Source organism: Micromys minutus (assembly GCF_963924665.1).
Source record: "Micromys minutus genome assembly, chromosome: 8".
Taxonomy (NCBI): Eukaryota; Metazoa; Chordata; class Mammalia; order Rodentia; family Muridae; genus Micromys; species Micromys minutus.
In genome coordinates this window covers 49487881-49498229 of record NC_137977.1, presented here as the reverse complement: position 1 = coordinate 49498229, position 10349 = coordinate 49487881, and the positions used below count along the sequence as shown (strand labels likewise).

Sequence of the window (10349 nt, the reverse complement as noted above, 5' to 3'; positions counted from 1 at the left end):
AACCATCAGAGCAGTAGGTCCAGGATACAACTGAGGTAAACAGATCCATTAAGACAAAACAAACAAAAAACAAAACAAAACAACCACAACATTCTCATAAGATTAAACTTAAATAGTTATCTTAAATTAATTAACCAGCTTTGGGGAGCTTCTAGTCTTTGAGTATTTTACCTTGCTTAGAGCAAAGAGTCCAAGGTTATACTTAGTACATCCTGACGGGTACACCGAAATCCCAGCTCTGGAGTGAGAGCCTGGCCTGGATAATCTTAGCGTTAATATCTCTTAGCTGCAACCAAATAAACTAAGGGCGTAGGAATAGCCAGGCCTTTCAATCCTCATGAAAGCTGCTGCAGTTCTGCCAGTCTCCATGAGCCACACCCACCTGGAGAGAAGCAGCTTGGTGTCCTGCACTCTTCTAAGTGACAGGGCACAGCCATGGTTCGTTTTCCATGTCTATGAATTCTAACGTGTTTTTTTTTATAATTTTAATTTTCTTACCATTCTGTGCATTCTTCTTATTTTGAAATATTTATCCCGATTTCCTCTCCTCTGTCTGAATGATTCACAAGGAGGTAAGATGTGCCACAGTTGGTGTTGTGTTTAGATCTGCATGGCTTTCTTTCACTAGGTTGTATCTGGGGTTGATTTAGCTCCTTGGAAAGAATAGTGCCGCCCCCAGACCAGGTACACAAGCATAAGAACGTGTGTCTCCTTACTCCACTTCTTTTCAGGAATGATTTTTTTTTTTTCTCAAAGAGGGGCAACACACTGATGACTGAACTATAACAAGGGTTTTAAAAATTATTTACAACACCGTAAGCAGTCTAGATGAGATTTCTGGAAAATAACAAGCCACCCCACTGAAGCATATAACAAATGTGCTCCACAGGCACTCGTAAAAAGGAAAAGAAAGTCTTATTAAAATTTAACATCCACTTGGCCAGACTTTGGGTTGAATTGGAAGAACAAAGTGCTGCTCAGTGTAAAAGCCAGGGATGGGAGAGATGTGATTTCTACTGATACAGCTGACACATGCAAACAATGGCCAACTGATCTCAGATTCCAAAGGTTATTTAGGAACAAGCCCTGCCACTGGATAATGGCTTTTCTTTTTGAAATGCTCAATGTATAGGGACACAGACTCGGAGACAGAGAATAGTATCTTCAGCTGCTGGAAAGAAAGCAAGCATGTCTAGATGCTTGCTGGTGGGGATGTCACAGAGAGGATCTGACATGACTAATGCTAACGTGTCACACAGGGACCAGTCTGGCCAAAGCTATAGTTTGTCTTCCACACCAACTCTTGTGCTTCTCCAAAGGTCACATCTCTACAGAGTATACAACCTGCAAACACTCTTCTTCCTCTTTCTTCATAGTCTCCAGGTTTTTAAATGAACCCAATGCCTCTTTGTTCTGAGAGAGTGCCTGACCTAGCACTTGAACTAAAATTGTTAAAGGCCTAAGCTAGAAAGCCTTTGTAGGATCTGCCACAACTGCACTCCTGACAGCAGACACAGTGCCACCTACACTGCGGGCTTCCTTTGTGACAGAAAAAGAGACACTGTAGCATATGCCACTCTATCCAAATAGACCACCGTGCTGTACAATAACAGAATGGACAAGTAAGGACTTGAAGATTTCCTGTCGAATTCTTCATGAAGAAGTCATTAAGATTTGCTCAGTTTGTCATGAAACATCCAAGTTATCCAGAGCCTTGAACACATCAGGTACGGATGCAAACACATACAAGCAAAGCTAATCCAGAAGTGTCCCTAGAAAATTATTAAATTCAACGGTAGTAGGGTAACAGGAGGTGTGTGTGTGTGTGTGTGTGTGTGTGTGTGTGTGTGTGTGAGAGAGAGAGAGAGAGAGAGAGAGAGAGAGAGAGAGAGAGAGAGAAAGAGAGAGAGAGAGAATATTCTAGCTTCGAACCAGTTTGTTTTTGTTTTTGAAGATTCTGATCCCCCTGGCAAAAGAGATCCTGCTGAAGCTGGCCAGCGCCTTCTGGTTATGAGGACTGTATCAAAGTAGGGCTGAGGAGGTGACAGCCATGGTCCCCATTCACACAGGAGTCAAGTTTATTATTAAAATAAAAGCTTGGAACTATTTCAAGCTATTCTCTGTGCAGCACACTTCCAAACACAATATAACCTTTCCCAATCAAGTCTAAATCACGAAGTTTCAATGCACCTGTCCTAAGTCTGCTAAGGCCCTTCAAAGAGCAGTGCAAAAGAGGAAGAGAAGACGTCTTTCCTTGTGAGTGGCAGACAGGCTTTGCCAGATTGTCTATGGGTTCTGTTCTGGAGACTATTCAATTTGGTTTGGGGGCACTTTTTAAACAACCATTGGCACTTTCCACTTGGAGTTCTTAGGCACAGTGTGACAAAGTGAGCTTGGTGAGCCCTTCCCCATGCATTCGATAGAGCAGCTGAAACTCGGCAGGCAACTGGTGAGACTCCTGCCACTTGGTGGTAAATTTGGTTCCTTTTTTGTCATAGTAGTGGTAGGGCAGATCCTCCCTGGTGTTAGGGTCAAATCCAAAAGGCCAGAACCCGTACAAGTGGATCTCTTCACATATTGCAGACGCAAGAGTGTACGTAAGGATACCTGTGCTCAGTCGTTTGGGTGACAGGTGTTTGTTTTTCCAGTACCTGCAGAACAATAAGTACAGGCAGACTCAGTGGCTGGCACTGAAGTTTTCAGTCAGATCAGTCCGTGAGCGGGGCTAGGAGCTAGATTTTCCTAGACCGTTTGGGTTTCGTGGGTAGATACACTTCCCAGCCCCAGTACACAGGCCTGTTCCCTTCTGCTTGAGATTTAAAACGTCATAAAAATGAGAAAAAAATGGAGCAGAATGGAGCAAAATGATGAAGTCAAAGATTTGGAATACGTTGGTAAATGAGGTGGGTTTGAACTCTGGTTTCTCCCATGTTCAATAATGGCTTTAAACACACCCGACTCTTCGCATTCTGTTGTCAGACTTTGGGGTTCAGTTCTATCATCTCTTACCTCCCTGGGAATGGTACCTGTCTGTGTGTTATCCTTTGGTAATTATTCATCACACCCATTTTCTCAGTACAAGTACTGAAGTACAAGTGCCTTTCCTTTTGGATTCACACCAATTTACTAGACTCTGAGTTCTCTTTCAGTGGAAGCTCCACTAAACAAATCTTAAACTTGGAAGAGTTTAGGAAACAACAGGAAGGAAATATTTATTACAGCATGCACCCCTGGTCACCCAGAACCCACCCGAACTTAAAATAATAACTGTGGTCTGCTGTAATACCTAGAGCCCTTACATAGGAGGGCATGAGGGTTTAGGTGATGTTCTCACGAGTTAAAGAATAAAAACGCTGTACAATTGATTTTGCCTTTAAAAATGCCATTGATGATTGTCTTATTTCTGGCCGCATATTTGAACCATCTAAGGTGTTATTAAAAACACCAAGTGCTTGACCCTTACCTCCCGTATTACGTTAGACTCAAGGCCAGCCTAGGTAGTTGTATTATACTTAAAAACTCTGATTCTTATAAACAGCCAGAACTGACAGTGACTGCACTAGATGAAAGTGTTGCACCTCAGGCCAGTCTCTTTATCACACCTTAAGGGACAGCAGTGAGCTCCTTAAACACACAAACATTTTGTGATAAAAGCAGATCATGCCCTTTAGGATTTATCCAGACCGGCTCTTAATCCAGAAACTCTACCAACTCCTGAACATCAAACAAAAAGATATTCTAAAGTCAATTGTAACATTTTTTTTAAATATTACAATTTTTTAAAAATAGGCTTTGTATGATTTAGTCCCTGGTATTACCAGGATATACCTATTGGTACAAGGGAAATTCTTAGTGGATGGTGAGTTCCATGACTGCACACTAAGAGGGGGACAGGAAATAAAAAGAAGAGTGATGAACAGTCTTTTCATTTAGCACTTGGTTACCAGCTGGGGTAAACTGAACTTTTTAACTAGCATGAATCATTCATTAAAAAGATAAGAGCTTGTCCTCAAGAACTCAACCAACCCCAACAACTAGCAAGTTGGATGACTCCCGTGCCCAGGAGATTACAATATTGATTTGCCATCTGGTGGGGTCTGAGTTAAATGTAATAAAATATACACACCTGTTGACATGTTGCATGATATTTCCAGGCCAAGCCAATTGGACCTTTAGCTGACCTCTGTGCTCAACAAAGAAATCCACTAGCGTTCTGGTTACAGTTGCAGACGTGTGGAAGAAAAAGGCAGGGATCCAAAGAATGGCTCCGTCAAGCTTTTTTAAGCTGAGGAAGAAGTTGTTACGGTCCTGAATGGTTAAAAGATTGTTGTAATATTTTTCCAAGATGCTGGGATTGAAGGTTGTGAGGTTGGTTTTCCTTCCAACATCTTTGTGGAAAGCCTCTGTTGGGGCAAAGTTGCATCGAAAAACAAAATCTGATTTATCTATTTCTTGTCCGCACTGACTCCCTGTCAAGATTCCACTGTTTCCAACTACAGCACAAATGTTATAACGCTTATTCATAATGGGTGACACGTCTGGGAGCAGGGACCGGAAGTTATTGCTAATAGAGAAAACATACTTATGGCTGGAATAGTCATAATGCATCAGTTGTCCAATCCGAACACTATTCTTGGTCAAAGAAAAATTTTTTATTACATCGACATGCTGAAGAATTTCTTGCCTAAAATAAAAAAAAAAAAAGATTTATTAAGTACATTCTCCTCCAAAGAACCAAGTCTCTACCTTAGGCTTCCATTTAACTCAGACGAGAATATTAGGCACATTCAACTCAAGTAAGAGTAGGCATTCAGATTTTCGGGCTCCCCATGGAAGCCTGTTATATAATGGATAGGCACACAGCAACGTAGCTCAGTCAAGTTCTGAATGTAACCTTTGGGTGCTAGTAAATTCAGTGTACAATTTTACCTATTATTTCTTGGTATTCTGGTCCACTCTAAGAGTGTATTTGATTAAGGAGGAGGCAGATGCCAAACTGTGTTAGAGAACACAGGGAGACGATTTACACAGGCCTCAAAGAGCTCACATTAATGTGTAAACATTGGTGACTTAGAGTTTGTAACTAGGGGCTACTTGCTTGCTATTGGACTGTAGTGCCCAAACCAATAGCAAATACTACAGGTGTCTAAATAAAAGCTAAACAGATACGGATCAGTACATGGCACAGCACTATCTACTATTAAAATGTGACAGTGGCAAGCATAGTGAACGTGACTAAATACTTAATAGAAGTGAGATGTTAACCTCACTGAGGCTTGCTGAATAAACAGGGATCTATTTTCCCTGTTTGATTATATGGAATCACAATTTAGCAGGATATAGGTAAGACTTTAGAGAAAAAAAGAAGGTCATTAAAATCTGAAAAAAAAGATAATAAGAGAGAAGTGATACTTAGAATTGACTTCAGCTTGATTTCATACTGAGCTTTCTGTGAAACTATCTCCTGTTAAAGTCTGAGGTACTTAAAATTAGTTTAAGAGATGATAACTTGCAACTTTGCTGCAGGTTCCCGAGAGACGAGGGTAAAGTGAAACTCCAATGCCTTCTGCTTAAACAATAGCAGGTGAAAAGAGTTATTATCCACTTCTAAGATGACATAGACTGGGGCAGTCACCTCAGCTCCAGGCACTGGCATAATTCTTGGAGCTCTTAAAAAGCAACTTAAAACAATACGGTAAAAATTAATGAAAGGTTTCCTAAGAAATGGATTGACAGGCCTGAAGTTGTGAGAAGAAAGTGTTCTTTTGACTGATTGCTAGAAATACTTGACCCAGTGTAGAAAACACTGTAACCAAGTTAGAGATGTACTTGGTGTGCTTGGTATAAGGTATTTTACCTTGAAAACTGTGCTGTCTGCAAAATTAACTTTAAGTGGAAATCCCAAAACCTAACACTGAAAGGCACCTCCTCCATGGTTTAGAATTAATGGTCAGAAACTATTTTATAATGAAGCATGAATACTTTAAAAACCATAGCCATAATCCTATGATTATACCATATTAAAAAACCCACACATTTTTCTGATACCATGAGTTTCTTTTCATTCTGTCAGTAGATTATATATATATTACATATATCACACACACACACACACATACACACACACACACACACACACACACATATATATATATATATATATATATATATATATATATATATATATATATTACAGTGACAATAAATGCCAGGGCAAAACCACATATCTCTTCTTGGTTTGTAAAATAAGTATTCACAGCCCTAATAAATACACTAGATGGCTCACATTGCATTTAGTGCCATAACAATTCCACTGGGTGGGGGCTATCTATGGTTCTGGGATCAAAAATCACTGAAACTTAATTAATTTCCTTCTTCTCCCTCCACCTAAAACAAAATGAAACAATAAAGAAAAACCTTCTTCATGTATAAAAACAGGCCACCACAATCAATAAGAATGAAGTTAGGTTTATAATAAGTTAAAAGCTGCCAAAGTTTCATAAAAACAAACAGGCAAAACCAAAACAAATCATGTTTACATACATATATTTGAGCCCACATCACACATCTCTACTAGTGAGTGATGTGGAAAGGTTGTGTTTCAGTAAGATTGTATACTTAAAAAGGAGATCATCTGCTTGCGATAAAACTTTTCTTTTTCTTTTTAAATAAACAACTTTGGTATTGTCAGACATCGTGGTGTTCAGTCAAAGCCAAATTACGAAGGTATTGGCCAACCTGATTTTTCCTTTTTAGAGGATACTACAAACATTTAAGAGGAATGGCTAAGAAGTACCTCCTCTTGCATTTGGGCTAGGAAGACAAAGCCCCTACACTCGCAGGTGGGGTGAAATGAATTGTACCTTTGTGTGTGTGGCACCGATTTTGAATTTATTTTTTTGTTTTGTTTTGTTTTTTTTTTTTTTTTTTTTTTTTTGGTGCTGTTTGTTTTATTGAGTTTCAAAATTAAAAACAACAACAACAACTAAAACCTCTCTTCCTATCCTACCTTTGATGTAAAAACGCTGTCCGGTTAAATGTCCATTTAGAAGGTTTCTCTTGGAGTTCATGGGTGAGAGAATTCGTAATGGGCACAAATGACGGGTCTAGAAACTTCAGCGCAAACTGTGACCTGAAGAGGAGGGTGAGTTCAGATAGGTGCTGGCCTCAGGGAGGGGAGCCCAGAGAGTGACAGCTCCAGCATCAACCGGAGGGGGCAGCTGGCACAAAAGCAAACCCACCCCACAGCCCCTCTATTTTGGCACATTCTCTGCTCCTGCACAAGCCTGGAAGAAGGGAAGAAAAGGGGAAACTCTTCCCCATTGTCTAGCCCTCCGGTGCAGGAGAGACCATGAGAAAGATGGCGGTCACGCGGAGAGCAAGGGTCGGAGCCCAGCCCTGGGCTGCAGTCCTCGGCTCAGCGGGACTACGAGTCAGCACCGCGGACAGCAGCCGCCGGCCGGACCCCGCCACCCCCAGGCTCGGAGAATTGATTTTTGGTGAAAGGGCAGAGGAAATGCGAGACTCAGGAGAAAGGGGTGGGGGTTGGGGGACTCCAGCCTTAACCTTTTCCTTCCCACGCCCAAGTCTGATTTCACCTCCAGCCTTTAGCTGGAAACTCTCAGAGGCCTCCTGCAGCCAGGCTCTTCTGTCCAGGCCCAGCTTCTTCAAGTTACACAGCCCTGGCCCAGCTTGGCCCACAGGATGCTGCTTGTGGTTGCCACCCGCCCGGCAGAAGGCGGTGCGGGGAGAGCTCCTTGCGGGCACAGGTAGGGGTGGGGCTCCAGATGAGCTGTGCGGAGCTGCGCCCCGCGGTGACTTCGACCCGGCGAGGGTGGGCGGCCCTCAGCAGAAGGCTTGCTTCCCGCAGGGGCTGAGGAATTGCAGAAATCCAGGAAAGGAGGGGGAAGGGTCCAGGAAGAACCCCCTAGGGGCTTCAAGAGAATAAACCTGCGCATCATTAGATGAGAAAGGGGAGGAGAGAAGGGATGCGAGAGCAGTGCCGCGCCTGCGCCATTAGATCGCTCCAACTAGGCCTGCTGAGTCCGCCGCTAGTGCTTGGCCAGGTCGTTCACCTCAAGCCTTGCCCATCTCCGGGTTCAACAACCCCACCCCCGCTGTCCAAACGTCGCCTCTCGCTCTACCACCAACACCCCAGTTCTGAAATGGGGGAGGGGACGCAGAGGAAGAATAGGAGAAATTCAATCAGATCGATTAGGACAAAGGCTTTTAGGAGCTTTGGGATAAAAAAAAAATAAAGTGCAGAAACAGAAGGAATGAAAGGACCACGCAGTTACCGAGAAGCCCAAACACTCTCTCTGACGCCCCCTCCCCAAGCAAACCATCGACCCGAGATACCCGAGGGCTCTCCAACAGAGGCCCACACTCACCGGAATCCCGCGTGGAACATGTACATTCGGGGCGCCCCCGGGCTGGCGTACTTGGGAGTGGTGAAGATGTTCTCCTTTTTCAGGGACACGTAGCTGATAAGCGATAAAATCAGCAGGGCCACGCTGAGCATGATCAGCCCTAGAACACTGGCGACTCGGGCCATTTTGCAATTTCTCATCCCGGGCTAGGCTGGGTTCAGGGAAACCGGGGAAATCGGTCCATTGAGCGGCTAGCAGCCCGCTAGCGTGTGAGTGTGTTGTGTGCGTGCGTGTGTGCTCGCGGGCGCGTGTGAGTGTGTGTGGCGAGGGAGGGGGGAACCCAGGCAATTGAATCGCAGAGGGCCCGGGGGTGGAGAACGACCTGGAACCCCGAGAGAAGCGGGAGCCGCCCCCTTCCCCACCCCGGGGCAGGGTCGAGCCTGGCCCGGAGCTGAGCCGGAAGATGGAGGGTCTGCGCGGCGGCGTGGCAGGCGGTGGAGTTCGTCGAGCAGTGCGTCTCCCGCTGCCGGCTCAGGCTCCCCCGCGCGTTTCCAGCGAGGTTGCCATCTCCACCGCCGCCTGAAAGATAAATGTGATTGGAATAGTGTTACAGTTCGATCTAAGCACAGGATTTAATTAATGAACTCTAATCTCCTAAATAACCAAGGGGAGGGACGAGGAGGAGGGAGGGCAGGAGAGAAAACGGCTTGGGAGTGGGGTGGGGGTGGGGGGACGGAGAGAGGCCCCACTCCAATGGCCTCCAGGACCTGCTAAGTAGGAGGCTGTTGGGAGACAGATGTCCAAACTTAGTTTAATGAACCATTCATTACTTTATAAAATACACCACGAAATAGGAGGATAAATAACCTGATTTGCTACCGTGGAGGACAAACACCAGCTGGGTACTTCTCAGAGATGCAATGAGGATGTTTTTTAGGAAGGCGACCGTTTAAAAGCTTTCTAAAGCTTTGTCATCATCATCTCTGCAAGGAAGATCTAAATGGCAGCTGGGCTAGCCTGCCTTGGGAACACTAAAAAGACATTCTAGAGAACATTCTAGAATATCTCCCCGTGCTCTCTACTTATATACTTACCTAAAAGATAGGTACAAGCAAAGCTTTAAGGCGATCGAGGTGTCCCTCAGTCTCCTCTCAGTGGTTGTCTGTGTACTCCAGCATCAGACTTGGACCGGTTAAACCTGACTGGGTCTCTGTTGTTCACTCTTGGGATTTATCCTTAGGTGGCTTAAGGTTCCCAGAAGCCAGGGCCATTATAAGTGCACAAAATGGCTTTTGCAGGAGCTCAAGACCTAGGCAAGAGAGGTTTGACTGGAGGGTGGCAAGAAAATAAATCTGCGTTGCTTGACTATATTGTCTCATCCCATGCCGTCTCTCAATATCCTTTAGAAATGCACACACTTTCAGTCACCATCAGAGGAAACTCGCCGGTCTCACTAGCTGTGCTCTTCGCAGATGATGGTCTCTTCTACTCTGCCTTTACCCATGGTTTGGTTGTCCCTGTGTTGGCCAATAAACACTACTGAAAGACAGTCAAGGTGAGAAGTTGGCCTTTGAGAACCTCTTCCATGAAGCAAGTTGAGATTTCTCCAAGAGGCCTTTATGAAGGTGGGAGAGCCCTAATGGTTTGCTCTGCCTTAGGGACTGTAAATTCACCTAAAGGAAGCTGTGAGCTTCTGCAGAGCAAGGGCCATGTCTTCTCCCCTGTACTGCCTGGGCTTGAGGGAATACTAGGCAAGGTCTCTCACCAAGTACATGGCCATGGTCAGAAACACACAGGTTACTTTTGTTGTCAGTGACAAAGGGGAGCAGATAAAGACCTTTGTACCAAAATATGATGATGTGAGTCAAGGAGACACAGATAATCTTTTCCTTGTGGAGTTTGTTTGTTTGTTTGTTTTTGTTACTTAAAAAGATCCAGGAACTCAGAAGATGGCTCAGTTGGTAAAGTGACTGTCACACA

The 10349-nt window shown here is 44.2% G+C and overlaps 1 protein-coding gene across 1 annotated transcript; it reads right to left on the bottom strand.

The window, feature by feature from the left end:
- Positions 1-2368: 2368 nt before the first annotated feature.
- On the bottom strand, positions 2369-8569 carry ST8SIA3 (ST8 alpha-N-acetyl-neuraminide alpha-2,8-sialyltransferase 3; the record flags this gene model as incomplete). Its single annotated transcript, XM_080920565.1, has 4 exons — positions 2369-2651; positions 4127-4684; positions 7010-7132; positions 8391-8569. The coding sequence occupies 4 exons, from the start codon at positions 8567-8569 to the stop codon at positions 2369-2371; spliced, it is 1143 nt and encodes a 380-aa protein (XP_080776691.1).
- Positions 8570-10349: the final 1780 nt, after the last annotated feature.